Source organism: Crocuta crocuta, unplaced genomic scaffold, assembly GCF_008692635.1.
Source record: "Crocuta crocuta isolate KB4526 unplaced genomic scaffold, BGI_CrCroc_1.0 scaffold72, whole genome shotgun sequence".
Taxonomy (NCBI): domain Eukaryota; kingdom Metazoa; phylum Chordata; class Mammalia; order Carnivora; family Hyaenidae; genus Crocuta; species Crocuta crocuta.
This window is the reverse complement of record NW_027529427.1, coordinates 8,773,789-8,799,560: the sequence shown is the minus strand read 5'-3', so window position 1 is coordinate 8,799,560 and position 25,772 is coordinate 8,773,789. Positions and strand designations below refer to the sequence as shown.

The 25,772-nt window shown below is 43.3% G+C and overlaps 1 protein-coding gene across 12 annotated transcripts in view; it reads right to left on the bottom strand.

Annotated features, from left to right (window-relative positions):
* The window catches only part of CACNA1C (calcium voltage-gated channel subunit alpha1 C), a 654,628-nt gene that overhangs the window by 21,750 nt on the left and 607,106 nt on the right, over positions 1-25,772 (bottom strand). For 10 of the 12 annotated variants that reach the window (XM_077759249.1, XM_077759252.1, XM_077759241.1 and 7 more), the window contains 8 exons: positions 23,860-23,892; positions 20,422-20,550; positions 17,912-17,977; positions 16,242-16,333; positions 8,183-8,348; positions 7,450-7,577; positions 6,718-6,814; positions 4,787-4,889 (listed from right to left, as the gene is read on the bottom strand). In XM_077759249.1, the coding sequence (XP_077615375.1) occupies positions 4,787-4,889; positions 6,718-6,814; positions 7,450-7,577; positions 8,183-8,348; positions 16,242-16,333; positions 17,912-17,977; positions 20,422-20,550; positions 23,860-23,892 (814 nt within the window). The remainder of the gene's footprint in view (positions 1-4,786; positions 4,890-6,717; positions 6,815-7,449; positions 7,578-8,182; positions 8,349-16,241; positions 16,334-17,911; positions 17,978-20,421; positions 20,551-23,859; positions 23,893-25,772) is intronic. The other 2 variants (XM_077759246.1, XM_077759251.1) reach the window with 1 other exon arrangement.

Below are 25,772 nucleotides of genomic sequence, written 5' to 3'. Positions count from 1 at the left end.
ATTTATCTTTTCAAAGAACCAACTCTTACTTTCATTGATTTTTTTCTTTTCTTTTTTTCAATTTCTATTTCGTGTATTTCCACTTTGGTTTTATTATTTCCTTCCCTTTACTAATGCTGGGCTTTGTTCTTCCTTTTCTAATTCCTTTAGGTATAAAGTTAGATGGTTTATTTGGGAGTTTTCTTGTTTCTTGAGGTAGGCCTGCATCCTTATGATCTTCTCTCTTAGAGCTACTTTTGTTGCACCCCATAGATTTCAGAAAGTTGTATCTCCATTTTCACTTGTCTCAAGGTATTTTTGTTTGTTTTTTTCCTCTTTGATTTCTTTGTTGACTCATTGGTTATTTAGTAATAAGTTGTTCACTCTCCACATTTTTGTGTTTTTTTCCTTCAGTTTTCTCCTGGTAATTAATTTCTAGTTTCATGCCATTGATATGATGTCAGTCTTCTTGAATTTACTGAGACTTGTTTTGTGGCTTAACTATCCTGGAAAATGTTCCATGTACACTTGAATAGAATGTGTATTCTGCTGTTTTGGATGAAATGTTCTATATATACTTATTAAGTCCATCTGGTTTAATGTGTCATTTAAGGCCAATATTTCCTTATTGATTCTCTGGATGATTTATCCATTGATTCAGTGGGATATTAAAGTTCCTTACTATTATTGTATTAATGTCAATTTCTCCTTTTATGCCTATTAATATTTGCTTTATATATTTAAATGCTTCTATGTTGGGTGCATAAATATTTACAAATGTTATAATCTCTTCTTGGATTGAACGCTTTATTATTATGTAATGCTCTTTGTCTTTTGTTGTAGTCTTTGTCTTAAAGTCTATTTTGTCTGATATGAGTACTGCCTCACTCGCTTTCTTTTTGTTTCTATTTCCATGGAACATCCTTTTGCATCTCTTCACTTTTAGTCTCCATGTGGCTTTAGATCTGAAATGAGTCAGCATATAAATGGGTCTTGTTTTTTGGACATTCAGATACCCTATGTCTTTTGATTAGAGCATTTAGTCCATTTACATTTAATGGTCCATTTACATTTATTAATAGGTATGTACCTATTGTCATTTGGTCAATTGTTTTCTGATTATTATTACAATTCTTCTCTGTTTCATTTTTCTTCTCTTGGTGTCTTCCACTGTGGTTTGATGGTTCTTTAGTTATGTTTGGGTTTCTTTCTCTTTATTTTTGTTTATCTACTGTAGGTTTTGGTTTGTGGTTACCATGGGGTTCATATATATTGACCTATATATATAGCAGTTTATTTTAAGCTAATACTCACTTCAGTTTGAACACAATTTTTTTTTAGTTTGAACACATTCTAAAAGCACTACATTTTTACCCACCACCCCCAACATTTTATGTTTTTGGTGTCCTATTTGATATCTTTTTGTTTTGTGTATTCTTTAACTACTTATTGTAGTTATAGTTAAATTACTATTTTTGCTTTTTAATGTTCATACCATCTTTTTAAGTGGCTGATTTACTGATAAATATAAATATATAAATACATATATATTCCCTTTACCAGTGATTTTTTTTCTTCCATATACAGCATTTTCTTATTTCCAGTTATGGCCTTTTCTTTTCTGCTTAAAGAAGACCATTTAACATTTCTGGCAAGGTTGATTTCGTGGTGAAGAACTCCTTTAACTTTTGCTTGTCTAAGAAACTATCTCTCCTTCAATTCTGCATGATAACTTTGCCAGGTGGAGTGTTCTTGGTTGACAGTTTTTTCTTTTAGTATACTATCCCACTCACTTCTGGCCTGCAAAATTTATGCTGAAAAATATGATGGTAGTCTTTTGCGGGTTCTTTTGGTCATAACGAGTTGTTTTTCTCTTATTGCTTTAAAAATTTCCCCCTTGGGGCACCTGGGTGGCTCAGTTGGTTAAGCATCTGACTTTGGCTCAGGTCATGATCTCACAGTCTGTGAGTTCAAGCCCTACATCAGGCTCTGTGCTGACAGTTCAGAGCCTGCTGCCTGCTTTGGATTCTGTGTCTCCCTCTCTCCCTGCACCTCCCTTGCTCACACTCTGTCTCTCTCAAAAATAAATAAAAACATTTAAAAAAATTAAAAAATTAAAAAAAATAAAAATTTCCCTCTTATCCTTAACTTTCTACAATTTAATTATAATATTCCTTGGTGTGGGTCTCTCTGGGTTCTCTTTTAGAAGTTTTTGTGCTTCCTGGACCTTGATGTCTGTTTCCTTTCCCAGGTTAGGGAAGTTTTCAGTGATTATTTCTTCAAATAAGCTTTCTGCCCTCTGTCTCCTTCTGGAACCCCTATAATGTGAATGTTAGTGCACTTGATGTTATTCTAGAGGTTCTTAAAACTATTCTCATTTTAAAAAATTCTTTTTTCTTTTTGCTGTTCTGACTGGGTAATTTCCACTACTCTATCTTCCAGGTTGCTGATTCATTCTTCTGTATCATCTAATCTGCTGTTGATTTCTAGTGTATTTTTCAGTTCAATTCTTGTATTCTTCATCTCTGTGACTTCTGTTTTGTACTTTCTTATATTTTGTAACTCTTTATTGAAGTTCTCACTCTGTTCTTTCATTTTTATCCTGAGTTTGGTGGGTATTTTTATGGCCATTACTATGAACTCTATCTGGTAAATTACCTATCTTTTTTTCATCAAGGTTTCCCCCCCTGGGGTTTTACTTTGCTCTTTCATTTAGGACATATTCTTCTGTCTCATTTTGTTGACTTTCCATTTTTGTTTCTACAAATTAGGTGGAATAGATGCCTCTCCCATTCTTAAGGAGTGGCCTTGTGTAGGAACATCCTCTGTGTAGATTGCATGTGCCTGGACATTTTGGCTGGCTGGCTGGAGTTGAAGCTCCTCAGGGAGTCAAGGGGCATATGGTGCTTGGACCACCCTGATGGAATGGCTGGAGCTGGAACAGACACTGGCTAGGGGTATCCTGAGGTGTACTGAGACCAGGCCACCTTGGTTGGGTGGTTGGAGTTGATGGACATGGGTGGGGGGGCTATCTGGGGGAAGCTGGTGTGGGCTAAGGGCCTGTGGTTAATTGGAGCAACCCTAGTGGGCCAACTAGAGCACCTAGACCCTGTTCCCATCTGCAATATTAAGGTGAAAGGGAAATGTAAACAGTGGTGTTTGTTGGTACCTCCAACCTGGAGAGAGTTCCAGTACTTCCCCCACATTTAGTGGATATAAATGGATTTCCTTCACTTATAGTCTTGTTGCCCCATAAGCCATTGTTTTTCTCCTATGTCCCAGGGTAGGTGAGTCTGGGTGCAGGCCCCTCAGTGCTATCCCTCCTCACTGCAGGTCATCACATTGGTCAGGGGTGTTCCTGTGGCTACTATGTCTTCATCTTTCCTGCCATTCTCTATGTGGTGCCTCTAACCTTTGCTGTACAGAAGCTATTTTTCAGGATGAATTGCTCCATATGTGGGTGTAGATTTGGCGTGTCCTTGGGAGGAGGCGAATTCAGGGTCTTCCTACGCCAGAGTCTTAGACTGCCTCCTTCAGCCTTTGTTTGTCTTTAGTTTGGCAGCATAACTTGAACTATTTTTAATTTTTTAAAGATTAGCTCATTACTTTGACATGTGTCTTGCTGGCCTGGTTCTTGTTTTCCTTCATTTTAGATGTTTCTATTATTTTGTGGAAGGATTTAACTGAGAAATGGCACTTCTCTGGATTCTTCACTGAACTGAATTCCCACACATCATTATCATTTTTACTTTACAAAGAAAACTGAAGTAGAAGAGAGAATAAATGCCTTATCACATTAAAATTTTTTTTAACGTTTTATTTATTTTTGAGAGAGAGAGATAGAGACAGCGTGAGCAGGGGAGGGTCAGAGAGAGAGGGAGACACAGAATCTGAAGCAGGCTCCAGGCTCTGAGCTAGCTGTCAGCACAGAGCCTGATGTGGGGCTCAAACCCATGAACCATGAGATCATGACCTGAGCTGAAGTCCAGGTGCCCCATTATCACATTTTAAACAAGCTTCAACAGCTGAATCTGAGGTAGGTGGTCATTTGACCACACTCTAGGAAACACTGCAATTAAACGAGAGGCTCTTGGAGAGCAATCACATCTTCTTAGGTACATTCTATATAGCCTTTTCCACAGAGTGGTTCGGAAATACTTATCAATTATAAGGACAGCAGATTATTTCAGCCAAGGCTGATGCTAGCCCATAGGACACATTTGTGCAAACCAGAAGGTATCCCTTCAGATGGACACAGCCCTGAGGGAGCATGGCCTGACAAACAGAGCACAGGTGAGATCTTAACCCATACCTGTCAGCTAGCTGAGCACCTTGATCCAGGCACAGCCTGTACAATTGTATGTGATGACCTTGACCATAGTCACCATTTGCCAATATGACCCCTTCCTGATACTTCTAATTTAAAAAGAAAGTTAAGCATTTGAGAGACACACAGTCAGTAAAATTCCATTTAGATGGGACTTAGTCTGCTTCAGGTAATGCCCATCACCTTCTGCTTTTTGAACTATAAGCTATCGTATCAAGATATCACCCAGAAGCATTTCTAGAAATTGATGGATATCTAGAGTTCAAAATAAATAGGCCAAAAGCCAAAAGGCCATTCAGGGAGCAAAGGAAACATGAGCAGGCCAGGCCTCTTCAGCATATGAAGGTTATCATTGAACCACTGCTCTGATACACAGGATGGGAAGATCCTGAGAGCACTTTACAGGCTGTTGACTTCCTCTTTGGTTAATCTGCTAGACCTTCTGAATGGCTCTCCCAGTGGCCCCTAGATGATCCTTACCTTCTGTTTTGATCCGCAGGGCTGTCCGGACCAGGGCAAACAAGGTGGCATTGAACATGACAGTCCCATCACTGTTAAGAGGCATGTTCATGGAGACCAGGCGCTGGAGGGGAAAGGGAGGCAAAGCTGGTAAACAGTTCTCAAAAGCCCTACAGAACCACCATGGCAGGAGAATGCCGGGAGGGGGCTTTGAAACTTGTGTGTGTGTGTTGGGAGGAGGTGGGGGTTAAGGAATGGGTCACTAAAATGGATTCAAAATCTGTTCTGGGGAGAATCTTAGCTCTGCCATAAGTACTCTCACCCTACCACACAGAGTGAAGGAGAAATGGAAATTGTCCTTATTAGACCCTTGCTTCCACAAAAGGATGGTAAGCCTACCCAACCCCCTCCTCTGCTCAAATGTCTGCTCAGGCATATGGGTGTGCTCTCTACCTGTGAGGTACCTGTTCTTCACACCTGTGAAGAACAGCTACATGCCAAGCATTTGCCAGGAGCCCACCTACTAGCAGTATTCATCCAAAGCCTTGACAAGAGAGACAGTAATGGCAGGTTTGCATGCAGAAGGTGTAACGTATCTCCTTTTCTGTATATTGAAAAATATACTTCTGCATCAAGCTGGATTAAAAGCTTATTAACTGGATAGGATTGGATTGCCCTTTCCCCTCCATTTTCACCACCCAAAATAGCTGCTGTTGCATTGTGCCCTGGTGTGCAGCCCTCAGCACACACCAGAGTAATTATGAGAAAGAGCACCATTCTGGCATCTGCCTTCAAGATGTGGTCAAAGATGTTATTTGTTAGATCACATAGTATCCCACTAACTATAGTGCCAAAAAGGGTTATAATTTTCTTGAGTGACTGGATCCTCTTGACTCTCAAGGACAGTGTCAGTTGTGGACTGGCCACTGGGAAGCTCAACACTGGGCAGTCTGGAGAGCACAAAGACGCACTGTCACCTCATGCAGGCCACATTTGTTGTCCCTGTTCTTTTGTCCATTGTGCTTTGACTTTATATTTAATTTGTGCTCTTTTTTTCTCTTATCTTCTATACCCTTGGAAATCTTCTAACATCTTTTTTGGAACAAAGTGGAGATACAAATGAGGAAAAAAGTGAGTAAAACAGAGCACAAATTCAGTTCTTCATTTTCCATGAATGGTTTATCCACAGAGTTAAATTTCAATTTGTCTTCTATACAGTTCTCTCATCTTACTTCCCTCAACCCCTTTCAATTCATTGTTATTACAATAAGGAATACAGAATGGTGGAAATGGGAACTGAAAGAAGAGGGGAGAGCGTGGAAATAATACCCTTCGGCGACTGTGGGGCTACCTTGTTGGGATTACAATGAAGTAAGGGAGATGCCTGGATGCACAACTGAAGGAGGCTCTCACTCTCAGGGTCATGCAAGGGCCAACATGAGCAAGAGTTGGGTCTAAAGAGCCTAGGATGCTTGTCTTAACTTTTATGGGGTCATGGACTCTCTTTGAAATATGGTGAACATGATGGATCCTCTCCGTGGTACAATTTGTGAGTGTTTCAGTGATTTTGCACACAATTTTGGGGATTTACAGGTCCCTGAGGCTGATACATGGACACTCTAATAGCCCTCTGATCCCAGGAAGAGAACCCCTAATCTATCTGTCCTTGGCTGGAAGTCTTCCAGGACGCCTAGGTGGTACAGCCTGATGAGACTGGGTATGTGGCTGGTTGTGTCATGAGGCATTCACTTCATTTTTCCTTTAGGTGTCTGAGGACCGACTGTTGGTAGGAAACTCAAAATATAATCTGGATTATGCTCATTTCTTTAGGCATATAACATATTGTCTTCAGTCCCTTAAAGGATCAAGGCCTGACCAAGGTTACAAGACAAATAGGCCTCTTCCCTCCCATATTTTTTCTTTTTCTCTTTTGAACTCATGTCATCTCTTACTTTGCAAGCCACACGGTGAGGGCACAGCTTCCCAAAACCTAGTGGGGGCTGAATCCGCCGGAGCAGGGTCACCACATCTAGGTGTTTGATACGACCCCTATAAGAGGAAGGAGAGGAGTCAAAGATCAGTCAGAGGGCCATGGTTTCAGCTAGCAGCCCAGGACTCAGGTACTGGGCTCTCCAAGTTGTCCTGTTGGCCAAATCTGGTGCAGAGTTGTAGAATTGTATGGTAACACTCCAAAACCAACATATACATGTTTAGATTTTAATGAGCGATTTCCCACTACTGCTGTGCTTAAGGTGGGAGAGATTTTCAGTATTACAATGAGATTCTCACAGACACTTGGTGCTGCAATCTAACCATCTGACCAAATGCATTTATTGAGTGTCATCCGAGAATGTGATGGACCTATGAGGGTATCTTTGAACCTGAGGTGAGAATGGAGTGAGATCTACTTGACTCTAAATATTTTAACTTGAATACTTACTAGTTATTTCTGACACTAGGATCTCCCTTCCTTCTGTTCAACCGAAAATAGCAGACATATTCCTGACTTAGCCAAAGGTGCCTGGCCTCATCGCTGGCTCTTGACCTTTGACCCTGGGGCCTGGTGCAATTCAGTGTTTCCAGTCCATCTACTCAATGCTAAATTGTCCTGAACCTTTACTATATGTATGGTCACATAATGTTCTCTGGGTTTTGGCAATCAGTCTTTCCCTCTGGGAACTTACTTGGCTTCAGGATCATACTCTGCCCAGATTCTTTTAAATTCATCCAGATGATGGGGACCAAGGATTGACCAGTCCCTTGTCAGGTAGTCAAAGTTGTCCATGATGACAGCTACAAAGAGGTTGATGATCTGCCAAGACAGAGATATGATGAGTTTCTACAAGAGGGCCTCCTGCACACTTGAATCTTCTTTGCAAGCTGGTGTCATGCATGGCAGAAGCCCACGTTTCTAAAGACCAGCTATATTCATCATTTAAAACACCAGCCCCTGGAACTTGGGTCTCTTGGGTATGAACTTGCTTGTGTCAGAGTGGTGTGAGATGAACCCCACATGTGGGCTGGACAGCTTCCCTCATACCAAATTGCTGGGTAGTGTTGCCAAGGACAGAGGGCAGCTTTCTACACTATTCTTCCTGCACTCTGCATCAAAGTGTTAAAAATGCGTAGGTGGCCTCCAGGCTCCCGCCCCCCCCCCCCCCCCCCATCCCTTCTGTCCTCTGGGACAATGACACCATGAGAAGAGTTGAGAATTGACCAGAAAGATGCTAGTTGGGCTCACTCTGGCACAGGGCTTTCTGCCCTTGTCTGGTGTGGTTGGACATTCCTCCTCAGTCTCTGCAAGCCAGTTCCTCTGATGGGGTTGCCCTGACTGCAAGCTGCAGAGGTAGATAGAGGGCCTGGGCTGCCTTGAGCTGCACACTCACTCCCGTGGCTGTTCAACCCCACCCGGCTTACCAGGAAGGCACAGAGCATGTAGAAACTGATGAAGTAAAAGACGGCGAAGCTGCTGCCACAGGGCGTTTCCCCTTCCGTGCTGTTGCTGGGCTCAGACTCAGGGGCACACTTCTTCCCTGGCATGCAGGCCAGCATGATGTCCTGCCACGCCTCCCCTGTGGCACACCTAGGGGAGAGCAGTGAGAGAGTCCACCACCCATGGCGCCCATCTCATATCTCTGGATCTTTCCCTCACCCCTTGCCCCTTCCTTCTTGCCCAGAGGGAACTACTGAATTGAATTTGGTGTTTATCATTCCCTGAATGGTCTGATACACTCACTAATAAATATGAAAATGTATATCGTTTTAAATGTTTTAAAACTGTATATAAATGGTAACAAACTACCTTTTCTGAAAAGTCCTTCTTTTTTTTTCTTTGCAATTCATGTTAAGTTTTTGAGATTTATCTATTTGGCTCTAGTTCATTCATCATAACTGCCATATAGCAGTATACTCTATATACCATTTTTAAAAACCCACTGTCCTACTAAAGGTTTTTCTCTTTTCTTTTCTTTTCTTTTCTCTTTCCTTCTTTCTTTCTTTCTTTCTTTCTTCCTTCCTTCCTTCCTTCCTTTCCTTTCCTCTTTTCTTTTCTTTTCTTTTCTTTCCTTTTCTTTTCTTTTCTTTTCTTTCCTTTTCTTTTCTTTTCTTTTCTTTCCTTTTCTTTTCTTTTCTTTTCTTTCCTTTTCTTTTCTTTTCTTTTCTTTCCTTTTCTTTTCTTTTCTTTTCTTTCCTTTTCTTTTCTTTTCTTTTCTTGTCTGTTCTTTTCTTTTCTTTTCTTTTCTTTTCTTTTCTTTTCTTCTTTATTGCTGTTAAAAGAACCCTGGAATCAACATGCAGGTCCATGCCTTGGATACCTGCTTAGAAAGTGAAAGTTAGGGTTGTCTTCACTTTCTCTAGGTATTGCTGGTTCTCCAAGGGTTTGTCCGATTTATGTTCCAGTTGTCAGTGTGGGACAAATGCCATTGTTCTGCAGACTCGCCAACGTTTTTTCAGTTTTGCTGAGGTATAATTGACAAATAAAATTGTAAGATATTTATTTTCTTTTTTTGAATGTTTATTTTGTGTGTGTGTGTGTGTGTGTGTGAGAGAGAGAGAGAGACAGAGAGAGACAGAAAGAGAGGGAGAGAGAGAGAGAGGGCGAGCAAGCACAGGAATGCATTGGGGAGGGGCAAAGAGAGAGGGAAAGAGAGAATCCCCAGCAGGCTCTGTGCTGATGGCATTGAAGCCTTGCGGGGCTTCATCTCAAGAACTGTGAAATCACGATCTGAGCTGAAACCGGGAGTTGGACACTTAACCGATGGAGCCACCCAGGTGCTCCTAAAGTAAGTTGTAAGATATTTTAAGTATACATCATGATGATTTGGTATACCTATACATTGTCCAGGATTCATATGGTAATTTAATTTTTAATTGTTTGAGTCATCATCATACTGTTTTCCACAACTGTACACCTTTTTCTTTCTCACCAGCAGGGCATAAGGGTTCCAATTNTGTATCCCTTGGGTAAATTCCTAGCAGTGCTATTGCTGGGTCATAGGGGAGTTCTATTGTTAATTTTTTGAGGAAACTCCACACTGTTTTCCAGAGTAGGGTTCCAATTTCTTTACATCCTTGCCAACACTTGTTGTTTTCACTTTTTTTTTTTTTGATAGTAACTATCCTGTAGAGTATGAGGTAGTATCTCACTGTAGTTTTGATTTACATTTCCCTTATGTTTAGTGGTGTCGAACATCTTTTCATGTGCTCACTGGCCATTCATATATCTTCTTTGGAGAAAGAAGATATTTCTGTTCAAGGTTTTTGCCCATTTTAAAACTATTGTTGTTGTTGAGTTTGGCAATCAATTTGTTTGGCATTTAATTTTGTTTCTTCTGCAATTCTTACTCTTTATTTTTTTATTGCATTGGATAAAACTTGCAGTATAATGTTGACTATAAAAAGTGATAGAATGTGCTCTTTTCTCTTATATTTACTAATTACCTGGTATAGATTGAATGTGTCCCCCACCAAGTTCATATGTTGAAGACTTAAACCTTAATAAATTTGCAGGTGAGGTCTCAGGAGGTAATAAGGGTTGGATCAGGTCATAAGGCTGGGCCCCCATGATAAAATTAGTGTCTTTTTAAGAACAGAAAGAGAGACTTGAATTTTCTCTTTTTTTTTTGTCATATGAGGACACAGCGGTAAGGTGGCTGTCTGTAGGCCCGGAAGAGGGGTCACACCAGGAACTGAATTAACTGGGACCTTGATCTCAAACTTCTAGCCTTCAGATGTGTGAGAAAGAAATGCCTGTTGTTTAAGCCACTCATTTTATATTTTGTTAAAGTAGGCTGACCAAACTAATAATTTCCAGTACAGGAAAGTGATTGTTTTTCTTTGTTAATCTTCTACTTTACTCATTCTATTACTTGTTTTAAGGGTTTTGAGTTGATTTGCTTGTTTTTTTTCCTACTTGGATTAGGCTGTTTGCTAACAATGACAGTTATGTTTATACATTTTCATATTTATACTTTCTACTTTTTTCCCTTTCTTAATACATAAGGTAATAGTCTTATTTAGCCTTACAGAATGACTAAATGGAATGACTGAAGAGGTTTTCTACCCTTTGCTGTTCCTGAAAAGTTTGCGTAACATAGGAACAATCTATTCTTTGATGTTTTGGTAGACATCACACATAAAAATACTGTATCTTGGGATTTTTTGAGGACTAAAACTTTGATGACCTTTTCAATTTCTATTGTGATTAATTAAAAATTTTTTCTCTTAAGACAATTTTGTGATTTATATTTTCCTATATAAAATCATCTACTAGATTTTCAAATGTTTGGCATAAATCTGTTCATAAATTTTTATCATTCTGAAAATCTCTTCCATATCTATAATTGTGTTTCTTTTCTTATTCTTGATGTTGTGTCTTTTTTTTTTAAACTGGATTCGATGAAGATTTGTCTATTCACTGGTATTTTCAAAGACTTAGTTTTAAGGTTTATTGATAAATATTTTTTATATTTTATTAATTTCTGTTTTTATTTTAATAAGTGAGTTCTTTCATACTTAGGGGTTATTTTGCTATTCTTTTCCCATCCATTAGTTTGGTTTATAAATTTTGTAAAATAAAGTTTTGGCTTTGAAGTTTTCTTTGGTATTGATTGATACATCTTATAAATTTAAGATGCACTGCTCTCAATCCTTCCTTCCTAAGAAGTATGTAAGCTTCAGCTTTGAGTTATTAGAACAGTGAATCAAAACATTTAAGTGAGTAGATTTTGGAGGGACTACTGATTTTGTGGTTAATTTCTAATTTTTGCTGTATTGAAGTCAAGGAAGTTTTAGAATTTATTGGAGTCTTCTTTGTGATTTAAATCTTGGCTAATTTTTGTGAATGTTTCTGGGTGCTTAAAAAGAATTTTTTTTTGCAATTTACTGAGTACAAATTTGTTAGATTAAATATGTCAGTTGTGTGTTTTAAAAATATTTATTTATTTAATGTTTATTTTTGAGAGAGAGAGAGAGACAGAGAGTGTGTGCATAAGTGGGGGAGGGTCAGAGAGCTGGGGAGAGGATCCTAAGCAGGCTGTGCTGACAGCAGTGAGCATGATGTGGGCCTCGAACTCACAGACTGTGAGATCATGGCTGAAGTCAGACACTCAGCCGACTGAATCACCCAGGCACCCCTATCAATTGTTGTTTTTAGATGTTCTTTACCCTTTCTTTTATTTTGTTCTATTTGATCTGTCAATTTTTAAATGTCTCCCATTGTGTGTGTTTGTCTGGGTGTGTGTGTGTGCATGCGTGTGTTCATTTTTTCCTTATCATTCTATTAGTCTCATTTATATGTTTCCAAATTATATTGCTGTGCTCATGTGGTTTTATGATTGTTATATAATCTCATGGATTATACCTTATATCTATATCAAATGTCCCTCTTTGTCTTGTTTAATGCCTTTCATCTGGAATTTTATTTCTTTTGATATTGTTATTACTACATCTATTTTTTTTTTGAAGCATTGTCTGGTATTATTTTTCCATTCCTTTATTTTTATTTTCTTTACATTACTTTACTCTACTCTATTATAAACAGGCTACAGTTAGATTTCTTAAAGCCAACATTAGAGTATCTCTTAATAGAGAAATTTAATTTTTAGTGATTATTAATCTGTTTTTATTCCTGCCATCTTGTTTTATTTTCTAATTTTCTTTACCCCCTTCCCTCTCTTCTTCCTTCCTTCCCTTTTTCTTTCCTTCTTTCCTTCCTTCATTTGCCTTTCCTTTCTTTTGTAGAATTGCTAAGGTTTTACTTGCTGATTTTTTCCCCCTCTAGTGATTTGGAATGTACACATTTCCACTTCTGTTTTTCTAATGGTTGACCTTCAAATATTTAACATATCTATTTACACACTTTCCCCTGGCTGTGCAAAGGGTTGAACAGCATCTTTTCCTCTCCACAAGAGAAGAATGTCAGCACACTTTCATGTTTCTTATTATTCTACCACTTCATTCTTCCTACCTTGTTGAGATAATTTTGGTTCTTACTTGCAAATTGCTATTGAGGTGGACATTTTCCCTTAACAGTTATTATTTTTTATTTAAAAATTTATTACAAAAAATTTCAATCATATACAAAGGTAGAAAGTATAAAGACACCCCAGGTACCCATCACCCAATCTTAACAACCATCAATATTTTGCTGTTTGTGTTTCATCTATCTCCCCCACACTCCCCTTCTCCCCTTTTGGCTGGAGTATTTATTTTATTTTATTTTACTTTATTTTATTTTATTCTTTTGGATTCTGGATTTTCACCTTAAAAAATTGAAGTAGTTGACACAGTGTTACATTAGTTTAGGTGCACAATGCAGTGATTCAATAAATCTATACATTATGCTCTGCTCACCACAAGTGTAGCCACCGTCTGTCACCTCATATAACACTATTACAGTAGGACTGACTATATTCCCTATGCTGCACCTTTTATCTCTGATGGAATAGTTTAAAGCACATCTCAAACCTCATGTAATATCATTATATCAACCCTAAATACTTCAATATGTATCTCAAAATTAAAATGAAATTTTATGTAACCACAATATGTTGGTTAACAATAATTGGTAAAAATAATTCTTTAATAACTAATACCTCCCTTAAAAGCTATTTAGATTTAATATAAGGTTTATAACTTCTTTGTTCATAACTCGTAACTATAAACTTCATGGCTTCTTTACTAATATTACTCTATTCTATTTCTTAGATTAATTTTTCATTCTGTGGAAATGCACCCTTGCATAGTTGTTTCAGAGAAGGTTTGTGTGAGGGAGTAAACTTTCTGGGTTTTTATGCTTTTGGAATCTATTTTGCTTTGTTACTTGAATGCCAATTAGGGCTGCATTACAGGAGTCTAGGTCCAAAAGTACATTTTCTTCATAATATTGAATATATTATTCCTTTGTTTTCTAGTACGTACTTTTGCTAATAGGAAATCGAATGAAAATTGGTAGTTTTGAAAGTATTTTTTTTTCTTAGGAAGCTTATAGGATATTTTCTATATTCTTGGTATTCTAAAACTTCACCAAAATGTGTCTGAAATGGGGACTTTTTGATAAACCTAGTTTGCATTTAGTAGGCCATTTCAATCTGAAGGCTCAGATCTTTATTGAAATTTTCTTTGATCATTCCTTCATTTCCTTCTCTCCATTCCTTCTGTTCTTTTTAGTTGAATTTTTATTAGAAAGATGGGATTTTCAGCCCTATCCTTCATGTGTTAATTTTTATTTTATATTTTCAATCTTTTTGCCCTTTTTGCTGTGTACTAAGAGAATCCTAGTTTGACCTTTCAGCTCAGTACCTGGTTCTTTAGCTCTGCTTATTTTCTGAATAGTTCAACAACTCTATGTTTTTGTGAATTCTTTCTTTAATTTGTTCTTATTAATAATGACTTCTCTGGGGCACCTGGGTGGATCAGTCAGTTAAGCATCTGACTCTTGGTTTTGGCTCAGGTTATGATCTCACAGTTCATGGGACTGAGCCCAGAGCTGTCAACGCAGAGCCTGCTTGGTATTCTCTTCCTCTATCTATCCTTGCACTTCCCCTGCTCTCTCTCTCTCTCAAAATAAATAAATAAACTAAAAAAATGATTTCTTTTCCTCCTCCTTTTTAATTTAACAGATGTAATATGCTCTGCAATCTCCCCAAAGATATGAATTGTATTTATTTTCAAATCTTTTGGCTTTATGTATATTTTTCCTCCTCATGTGTTCATTCATCTGCTAATTGAGCATGGGGTCTTTCTTTATTGATACTAGTTTCCCCCCTATACCTTGGGACTATTATTGATCATTCTTTGTGCTTGAGAACCCCGTTCACATCTCCGTGGATCAAGTTCTTATTAGAGAGACTCTTTGGAGATCATGGAAGAAAGAGAAGATGTGCGGCCAGGTGAGGTAGGCAGGTGGCATCTCTCTGAGGGTGGGGGTCCTTGGGGGGAACCTGCTCTACATCTCAGACCCCAATGCCCAGGGGTGTGATGTTCAGTGCTGTTGCTTTAAGCTTGTGAGCGTTAGCAAATGCTCTCCAGATACAGGTCCTTGAGGAGCTGGCCTGGTCATCGTCTCTCCTGTGCCTTGGGCCTGTTAATCCTGGAACTGCTCTCACTTCTTTCACAGACCACACATTGTTGGGGATGTATTTTCTTCAGATCTTGTTCCTTTGTCAGTTGAACCCCATCCGATTTCTTCCATTTAGAAATTCCTCAACATTCCTGGTTCAGTAATAGCACTGTTTCTTGGTCCCCCCGCCCCCACTTAGTATTGTTATGAGTTTATTCTTTTAAGAAGTATCTTCTGTCACTAAGGACTTTAGGAAAGGAGGGGAGATAGACCCATGTGCTCAGTCTTATCTCTGTTCAGCTTTGATATATATATATATTTTTTTTTAATGTTTTATTTATTTCTAGGAGAGAGAAAGAGACAGTGTGAGCAGGGGAGGGTCAGAGAGAGAGGGAGTCACAGACTGAAACAGGCTCCAGGCTCCGAGCTGGCAGTCAGCACAGAGCCCGACGCGGGGCTCGAACCCACGAACCGCGAGATCATGACCTAAGCGAAAGTCGGACGCTTAACCGACTAAGCCACCCAGGCGCCCCTCAGCTTTGATATTTAAATATGGTACAGGCTTCAGTGTTTTGGTTTAATACATTTTGAACAATAATGATACTTGAGCTCGGGTGGGGAAAGGACTTGATAGAACTTGGTGAAAGTGAGGCTGTCCAATAGATCACTGGATCTTCTGGAAAGGGACCCCAGGGAATGGTAGAGAGCTCACCGCCTCTCCCAGTGCCATAGTGTGTAGAATATATAAGCCGGAATGGACTTTAGAAATCATCTGGTCCAGGGGGTGGGGTAAATCGTTCTCATCTGCCAGCCCTGGTCTAGATGGGGGCCCCAGAGTTCCAGGCTGTGAGGAACAGGAAAGTGAGAAGGACCAAGGAGGTCATTAGGAGTCAGATGAGGAAGAATTAGGTTGCAGCATGGACTCACTCACTCAGAAGCAGGCTGAGAAACACTCTTCCCCAGCTAGCCCTGAGGAGGGTGCCTTCCAAGAGGGGAGAAGGCTCATGGCTAGCTAAAATGGGGAGGAGACTAAGTGCATAAGGACATAATAATCCACTAGAGCAAATGGCATTGACATTGGTATAGCTGTACTTGTTTGCAAGCGAACTGAGACTCAGAGAAGTTAGGTGTCTTATACAAAGTGATTGTGTCACAAGCTTGGCTTGGAGCCTGTTTGGCTTCCAAACCATGGTGCTTTCAGTATTTGACTTGTGATCACCTAGTGCTTTTGGGTGTGCAAAAGTAGGTGTGCCAGTGACCAGTGGGCTGCTCAGCGGAAAGTATTACAAATAACAATGAAACAACAGCTTTCTCTCCCTGTGCAGTCCCCTGGAAGAGTTCCCTCTCATTCTGCATCCAGAGTATAGGACTGCATCATGTAGATGTGTTTGTATGCATCTGTTCTCAGAGACTCACCTGAAGAGAAGCAGCACAGCTTGGGGGAAGGTCTGAAAGTTGTTGTTGCGGTTGATCTCTGTGGTGTCATTTAGGGCAATTTTCCCAAACACCTAAGCAGGGGGAGAGAAGAGTAAATCAGTGCATGGTGGACACTCATTTTTCAATGGTCTCTTTAGGGGTCACGGCTGATTGTCAATCAAGCCAGCTCAAAGCTGAACTAAGTCCCCTGACCTGACCTGGCAGGGCCTCATGGGGGCAGGCACCTGCTGCCCTATCCAGCTCCTGATCTTCATCCACCACAGCGGGCGGGTGTAAGAGGAAAAGTGCCTAAGGGTCTTCCTATGGACCAGTGGGAGCTGGACTGAGAGCAGGTGGAAGCCACAACCTGCACTCTGCTTCAGTGTAGGGACAGAGGGCTCACTGGCTGTCGTTGTCGTCGTCTTCTTCTTCTTCTCCTCCTTCTTCTTTTTCTTCTTCTGGATGCAGATTCTTGAGAATATATATATTTTCTCTTTCAAAAAACTTTATTGAGGAATAATTAATAAATACAATTGTATCTATTTACAGTGTACAGTGTGGTGGTAATTTGATGCGTTGTAGAATCGTTACCAGGACCAAGGTAATTAACACATCCATCACCTCACACAGTTAATACAGGTAGCTGTGTGTGTGTGTGTGTGTGTGGTGAGAATGCTTAAGATCTCCTTGCAGCCACTTTCAAGTGCACAGCGCTGTAGTATTGATTACAGTCACCGCTAGGCCCTCAGGACTTACACCTCCAGCCTCCTTTTCTTCGCCATTTCAGCCCAGATGCTCAAACACTCTTCCAAATTCAGTTCTTGGATTTCGGAGCAATCTGGAACTTGGGAAAGCTTAATTTATCCCTGAAATTAGGGGCCTCCTTATTTTTCTGGCCATTTAAAGCTATGACTATCTTAGAAGCTGCCACCGTTGGTGAGGGGGCAAGGTAACTTTTCTGATCTCAAAAGATTTTGGCCTAGGAACATCGAGGTCTTTCTGCGAGGAATAAGCAGGCGGAATCTTTCTTAGGGAGCTACCGAGGAAAAGCTCCCCACCAGTGTGAGTGCTGGACTGTAGAGCTGTCTGGAGCCCTGAAGAGAGGTCAGCTGGAGACCACCACAGGGTGTGAGGGCACTGTGAGGGGGGCCCTTGAAACGGCTGCAGGTTTGATGGGAAGAGCTTGCTCGCCTGACTCCCTCCTTCCTTCCTCCTTTTGTTCCCTCTCTCTTCCATTCCCTCTCTCCCTCCCTCTCGGTCATGAGCTTCTCCTCAACGATGCTGGGGTTGCGGGCTAGTTCTCAGGCTGGCAGACCTGGGCAAAGGGAAGGGTGCTGTTTGACGTGCCCTTCACGTTGTTTCCTGGAAGGGGCTGTCTCTCCAGAGACAGCCTGGTAGTAACCTGGGAGTTTCTTCCCTACCTGACTGCAGAGCCCAGTCCTGGGGCGAAGGGGAGAGAAGTGTATACCATACTTGGCCATTCATTCTGCTACCAACAGGCTGTCATATGAAGGGATATTGTAATTCCTGTGACCTTTTTGGCCTCAGAAGTGGAAACGGAGGGGCAGTCAGGAGCAGGAGGGAGGTAGGAGGGAGGCAGTGCCTGTAACATGGGGCTGGGAGCTGGGAAGAGAAATGGAGGCAGAAGAGCCGCAGGAGAGCTGTCCTACCTGCATCCCAATCACTGCGTAGATGAAGAATAGCATCACTATCAGAAGGGCCACATAAGGCAAAGCCTGGAAGGAAGCACAGGAGACAGGACGTGAGGCTGTGAGGGGATGGCGGGCTGGACCCCTTCCCAGGGGCACTGCAGCCTGACCTTGCAAGGGGGCGTTTCCCAGGTCCCCACAGAAGTTCAGCATATCGAGAAGGCCTAAACCATGTCATCGGCCTCCCATTTTCCCTTGGTTTCAATCATCTGAGAAGAAGTGTGGTGTACTGAGAAAAGCAGGCTGCAGAGTAAGGGATATCACATGATACTGCTTTCATAAAAACTATCAAGAATGAGCAGATGTCCTCTGACTAGACTCTGTACCGTGAGGAAAGAGCTACGAAGGATATACACCAAGGTTTCCTGGGGAGGCATGGGGTGGAGGTAGGTTACACCCTTCCTTTATGTAGCTTGATGATGGTCTATTAGTTGTAATAAAAACAATTACTAAGGAAAAACTTAAATAAAAGAAAGACCGTGGACTCTCAAATCCTATTTCTACCACTTTCTAGCTGTGGGAGCTTGGTCATATTACTTAACCTCTCAGAGCCTTGGTAGAAGAAGAGGAAGAGGAAGAGGAAGAGGAAGAGGAAGAGGAAGAAGAAGAAGAAGAAGAAGAAGAAGAAGAAGAAGAGGAAGAAGAAGAAGAAGAAGAAGAAGAAAAGGAAGAAGAAGGAGAAGGAGAAGAAGAAGAAGAAAAAGAAGAAAAGGAAGAAGAAGGAGAAGGAGAAGAAGAAGAACTAACTACTTCTCAAGGAAGTAATTTGTGGAGTTTAAATGATTTAAGGTTTACAAAATGGTTAGTGCAATGCCTTCCACATAGTTGGCTCCCATATATTTTATTCACTCAATGTGTTATCTGCCTGGAAGCTCAGACAAGTTCATTTTCCAGAGTCCCTGACACTGCTTCTCTGGGAGAGAGTGGGAGAGGCCTCCTGGGGCTCAGGGCCAACTCTGGAATCCAGGAGATTCCAAGGATCTGGGAAATGCCTTGCAGGTGTCTACACACCGCTAGATGGCACTGCGAGATCACCCGGATGCTTTTTCTGTCGGGTCAGAGCTCCTGCTCCACATTCAAGCCCGCTCTTCACAGTTACCCCAGTCTGTTGCCTTTTCCTCGCCCAGGGAAATGTGTATGGCCTGTCTAATCATCATAGCTATAGGACTCCAGGGGTGCGGCCACAGACAGGGCCAGCCCCCAATCCTGCTTTCACTGGAATCCTCAGATTCCCAGGGTGGGGGCAGGGCATGGCAGGGGGGGGGTGTAGGCTGGGGGTGGTGGCGGGAGGGCAGCTGCAGGCCATCATTAAGTGGGGAGCAAGCCTGGGGCTGGTGGGTGGATAGCTGGCTCTGAGGAGTGCAGCCAGGCTGGTCCAGTCAAGGACCTCAGACGATGAGTTCCAGGGCAGGAGGCTGCCTGGAAGAGTGTTTATGCCTTGGGGATAGAATTCCAAAGCATGGCAGGCACCTGACTGGAGAGCACCTTCCTCTGACTGCAGCTTCCATTATGGGCACATTGGGATCAGGGATCCACTCCCATGCCTGTTCCTGAGCCCAGACTGGCAGTAGCATGGGACGAGGAAGGAATCCCTCAGTGCCTGGAAGCCGACAGCGGTGTTTCCATGGCAGGGAGAAGCTGCCTTCAGTGTTGGGCTAAGGAAGGGTGGCAGCACGTGCGGGGGCCCTACACCATCATCTTCAAGGAATTCGAGTGGCCTTGCAGAGTCTCCTGCTCTTTAACTTCAGACTTACATACCACATCTCAGAGACGGCCAGGGGCGATCATAATTCTGCTTTCACAGATGGAAAATAAAGGCTGAGAAAAGAGAATTAATCCTATAGTTAGATAACCCTGTGCCCCTGGGAGGGGACCATCGCTCCTTGAGTGGAGCGACACCAGGGTCCTGGAGAGTTTGACTAAGTCCACGAACAGGTATGGACGGCAGACACTGCAGAAATGCCTACTGTGAGGCAAGTGGTGGCCAGATCCTAAAAATGCCAAAAGTGGGAGGGCCATTGAGGTTATCAGATCACCTGGGCCCAAGGTTTTCTTATTTTTTTTCCACCACAAAACCACTTTGTGCAGTGAATTCTTGTGGAAAAATACATAGATGAGAGAAGAAAGCAGAACCACTCAGCCTCCCCCTTAGCTGCCAGCCTTCTCTGCTCTGACTTTGGGGAAGTCTGGGGCTCCAGAGCATGCTTTTGAAAACCACAAGCCGAGTCCAATGGCCTCATTATAGACAGGAGAAAAGCGAGGGCAGAGAAGGAGGCACTGTCCCACAGCTGGCGAGCAGCAGAGTGAGCCCCACCGTGGAACCCTAGGGGTGCTCTTTCCCGTGCAGCATCACCTCGGTTCTCATGCAGGGAGGCTCAGGAGGAGCTGGGTGGAGCCCTTTGTGCAGCCCCACCTCTGGGGAGCTGAAGAGGCTCTTCTCCTTGCAACCTGCTTGGGGTGGAGGTGGCTACCTGGAAGGACTTGATGAAGGTCCACAGCAGGGTCCGGATGCCCTCCCCACGGCTCAGCAGCTTGACCAGGCGCATGACCCGGAAGAGGCGGAAGAAGGTGATGGAGATGCGAGAGTTCTCCTCTGCATTCTGGAATCCATTGGTAATAGGAGGTGGTAGTTAACACGGCAACAAAGAGGGGCGGGGCAAGAACGAGGTGGGCCCTGTTCTGAGCAACACAGCCCTTGGTTGGGGTGGAGGCAGAGCAGGGCAGGGTTAGCTGCACTAGATTCTCTCCCCTGGGCCACAGATGGGAGGCAAGCTGCCTACCTTTTCCAGGTAGACCACTCAGGCCTGAGGTCTCTGCAGAGCCAAGCTGTGCCCAGGTCCCTGAGCCCATAACCCTGTTTATCTATTCTCCTCTTTTGCCCTTTAGTCCTAATTCTTAACCTCCTAGGTGGAGCAACAGAAGATTCCATAAGGAACTTCCAGATGCTTTGAAATCTCCTAGGCTGAGAGCTAGCTGCCTTGGGTGCATGCTGCCTCTGCTGCATGCTGAGGAAGCAGCCCAGCCTCTCTCTTGTCTGGCTTGTCTGGGGGATGTGCATCTGGAGCGGGATGTGGCTCTGTGCAAGGTGGTTGGGTGGGTCGGGTCATGGCCTCCATCTCAGCCCTGGGTATGATTGCACCAGTGGTCCTGATGGGCCAGGTGGGCTGACAGTTAACAGTTGGGGTGGGTTGCCACTGCAGGGATCTTGTGCCATGGAAGCTCAGGGTTCCAGACTTCTGCTGTGCCATCTCTTTCCACATGGCTATAGGGAGAGTGGGGATAGGGATACTGCTCAGTGCTCAGTGCTCCGATGGTGTCTGTTTCACAGTCCTTGCCTCCCCTTGGGCTCTGAAGCTGTTCTCCTTCTACTCCCCTCTGCCCTGGGGCCTCAAGGAGGCCCTAACCCTCTCCAGGCTGTAGGAGATCCTAGAAGGGGTGGGAGCACAGGCTGGGTGAGGTGGGGGGCAGTCCCTTGAAGTGAGCCCTAAAGTCCAGGCCATTCTGCTGGAACCCTAAGGGGTTCTGCTTAGGGCAGATCATCTCCCCAGGGCAGTGCTGAAGCTCAAGGGCAAGGGGAAGGTGAAGAAGGACCAAATCCAGGCCAAGGCAAGTGGACGTAGGAATATGGTGTTGCTGGGGGTCTGCTGGCTAGCAGGGCGAGCTTGGTGGACATGGAGGGACCTGGGGCTGGGGCAGATGCCTGCCCAGGGCTCAGGGGCAAGGCAGGCTGCCCCGTCACACTCTGCCTCCAGACCTGAGAACAACATGCACTGACCCCCAGCCCCCCTTCTTGCCCACACCAGCCAGAGAGCCAGTGGTGGCAGCCCCTTGGCAGCCCCTTGCCTGTTCCCCGGTGCTAGTGCAGCTCACCCAGCCCTGTCAGCACCAGGAGAGAATGGACCTTTGGGCTTCCTGTTACTGTTCCTGTCCTGTGCCTCCCTCAAGGCAGGAGGAGTCTCTGGTCCTTGGATCTGTGTCTGCCCCTCCCCATTCCTGATTCACTGCTCTGCTTTTTTTTAAATCCTTTCCAGGCCAGATCCTCCCTGAAAACATCCACCCCTTCTTGGCACCACTGAATATCCCATTAGCACGAATGCCCTTTGTTCTAACTCCATGGCCTGCTGACTCTCATTGGCAGTGGCCGGTGGTTCCCAAGGCCACCCATCGTACTACCACTGTTCAGCACAGGAGACCCACAGGGTGGCAAAAACCTCAGAGGCAGCAGCTTACATGCCGGCACACCCTCGCTCTTCCCTGGGAAGGCGGCACAGAAACCACGTCCGAAGGCTCTTGCCTAGTTCTCTGGCTCTCCAGACAGGGGTAGAGTCACACTATTTCTTCTATTTTCAAACCACAGCTGCCTCAGATCTTCCCATTGGGCCTGCTTCCGCAGGCAGGGTGACCTGTGAGCGTCTGGGGGCTTGCTCATGGGCTGTCACAGGGCTGGGGATGGGAACCCTCCTGTCCCTGAGCCCTACCCTGCCTGCGTATTTTGAAGTCTGATGTCCGTAATCTCTGCATTTCTATCACCTGTGTATCTACTTGAAATTCTATTTTCTCTCCTTAAAAGGAGGTTGTGTTTCCCCAGAGGAGAAGGCAGAGGAGGCTCAGGGTTTTATAACTCAGCTGTCAGTTCCACCATGTTCGGGAAAGGAGAAAAAAGAAGAAAGAACAAGCTTACTCGGGGAACTGCAGCTGTGAGTGTCAAGAGTTTGAGAAGTTGGCCACAGGGGCATCTGGATCCGAGGAGTCAAAAAATAAAAGTCAAGCTTGCAGTCTGAATTCCATGCTGGGTTTACAACCCTCCCTGGTTCCCCCAAGTAGCTGTAGTTTCCTAGCGCTCTAGAAGGAGGTGAAGCGCATTTCCATGTAGACACAAAAAACGTCCTCTAAGAAACCAAATGGCAATGCGGGGAAGAAGCAGACCCCAGTGGCTGCCCTGTGAAGTAGGGGACAATGTCCAGGTTCAGCCTTTCCCTGGCTGCCTTCCAGCCAGCCTAGGATGGGCTGTGTTAGGAGATATCACCAGCCAGCACAATCTTGCCCCCAGTCTGCTGACTTTCAGGGAATCAACCCACTCGACGGCCCTTTTTAAAACTCACACTTGGCTCAGTTTTAAAATATGTGACAGCAGCTTTTTGGAGAAGGCTGCTCCAAGGAGTCTTCAAGGTCACACCCAGTGGCATCTGTCATTTCGGCAAAGCAAATCATAGATTCCTACATCAGGAGTGGCCCCATCAAACTACTGAGTTTACTTTTCTGCTTGCAGCCCGCTGCAGAAAAGTGGGGATAGCCGAATTTTAATGAACTTCAGCAATTTAGAAAAATTCATGGGTATCTTTGTTGGAGTGGTTGGATACTCGCTACGCTCTCAGTAACAAATTCCAGCTTACATCTTTTACTGCAGCCTTAAACACTGAGCACATGGGAGGCCAGTCGTTACAGACACTGGATGATTGGTGGGAAGTCATCTTTTGACTTTCTGTTGTCCCTCTCTTTCCTCTTTTCTCTGGAGGCCCTTACCATGGTGCTCATGGGTGCCCTGCACAAATTTTCCACGTCAGATTAAGGCTAGAGAATTTAGCCAGTGGAGTCCTCAGAATATTTAACAGGAAATGGCCCTTGGGTCCAATTCTCTCCCGGTGGTTCATTAGATGGTCAAGTTCACAGTGAATTATCACCCAGAGGAAAGCTCAGGGAGGGAAAAGAACACCATTACACAAACAGTACTTCACAGCTCACACGCGACCAGGCAGGCGAGGCGCAGGACAGACACGACATGGTGGCTACATGCAACGGGAGCAAGGCTGGGCTCCAAGAGACTCTGGGGACTGGGGTGGAAGGTGATAGTGGGGGTGTTAGAGGAGGGTCACAGAAGCTAAGAGCGTGGTCAAGAGGGTCGGTCTTACCATAAAGGGAGAGCATTGGGTATGTTCAGCTGGCTTTAAAGAAAGGCAGATAGAGATAAGCTGTAATGAGTCTCCAACGAAGATGCCTGGTATTCTAGGTCTCGGCTAACACAGGAGCAACACCGTGGCAGGGGAGGGCAAAAGGAAACAAATGAAAGAAATACAAAGCATAGGCCAGGCAGGTTCTGGGACATCACCGTGAGTGGACTCTGCCTATGTGTGTCTTATGTCTAGTGAGGACCCAAAGGCATTCCCTACTCAGGAACATCTCTGGGGACACATTAAATAATTTACACTCGTGGTAAATGAGGTCTTCAAATTTTGTAGGGGGAGGTTTTGTTTTGTTTTGTTTTTTAAATGAGCTATGTCTCTTAAGATAACCTTTGAGGGTGTGCACTTTATTTACCTTAGGTTACCCTGGGCGTTGCCAGCTGAAGGAGAAAGGCCTTAGTTATGCCTTGTGCCCATCCCTGCCCAAACGTACTTGAGCAGAAGAGTTCACAGGCAATGACCCTTCAAGTTGAGGGGAAAACTGAATTTTAGTTATCACCGAGGAGGACCTAAAGAGGTGGTCCTCAACCCCCTCTGTAGTGGGGGCTCGTTCTCAAGCCTAGGTTCAGGTGGCAGATGGTCCTGTTTAGCTCCTAGTCTATAGGTGTAGAGCCTTGGCCATTGGTGTGAAATAATGAATGCTTTTTACATTTTGAAGCCTTACACACAATTTGGATATTATTATTAACCCTCAAAAAAGCTGTTTTTATGGGTCTGACTGCTGAGTTCATTTTAGGGCAGGAACTGATGAAATTGGCCACTGGTGAGTATCCCATTGCAACCCCCAGTTCCTTGAGCCTGTATCCAGGAAGATGCCCCTACTCATTGGGTCCAAGCACAGAGAGCTCAGCCCTTGATGGATCCTGACCATTTGAGCTGTTAACTCTTTCTAGAAGGTCATGACTTTGCTTTTACCCTCCACTTTCAGATAGTTGCTCTTGTGTTTCTGTTTTTAAGGTACAAACAAGGAAACATGTAATGGAATTTTTGAAGGATGGAAATGTGCACAACTAGACATTTACTTGCAGACTGAAAATACTTCTTTGGTAACAGATTTCTCAGCAAATTCCTTTTTTTCCCCTATAGCAAATTGGTAAAATGTCCTTTTTTGGGAACAGTGGAGAGGAAGGGTGAGGCAAGGGAAGAAAAGGGAAGGGACACCTCTCTAGTCATTTACAGAGGCATTCTAGATCTTGCTTTCTGCTTCATGAGGAATACCAGCTGCCAGGTCAGTTGAAAGGCCTGGAGGCTGTGGGGTGACTAGAATTTAGCCAGTAGGCTTAGATAGAACATAGAAACACACACACACACACACACACACACACACACACACACAGAAGTAATTTCAAGTTGCTTGAATGCTTGTGTTCTTGTGTCAATGGGTAAGGAGTTCTGTGTTTCTAGAGCTACAATGGGGAAGGGAGTGTGAATCAAACAGAGGTAAATCTACACTACATGTAATGCCATGCCATTAGATAGAGTTCCCATAGGTGGCATGGGCCATTGCTATCTTGGATCCATCCTGAAAACCACCAAAGCTGCCATTACTCCTAAGAGCCCTGGGAAAACAGTTAAGCATCTTCTGGGTGAATCCCATCTGGAACAGGACCAGAACAGAGACAATTTAGAGAACCTATCTGGGTCATCCGGCCCAAATGAATTAACCCCCAGCCATGAAAAAATTTAACCATTTATCTTACTTCTTAAACATTCAGAATTCTACATGTAAGATTTTTAAATGTATTAACTGTGTTTTTCTTTGTTGCTTTTTAGCTTTTCACAGCTTTCATTGAATGAAGATCTCATCTATTTAAGTTATATTATACTTCAAGATTTAGTTGCATGTGTTCTAATCACCTTGT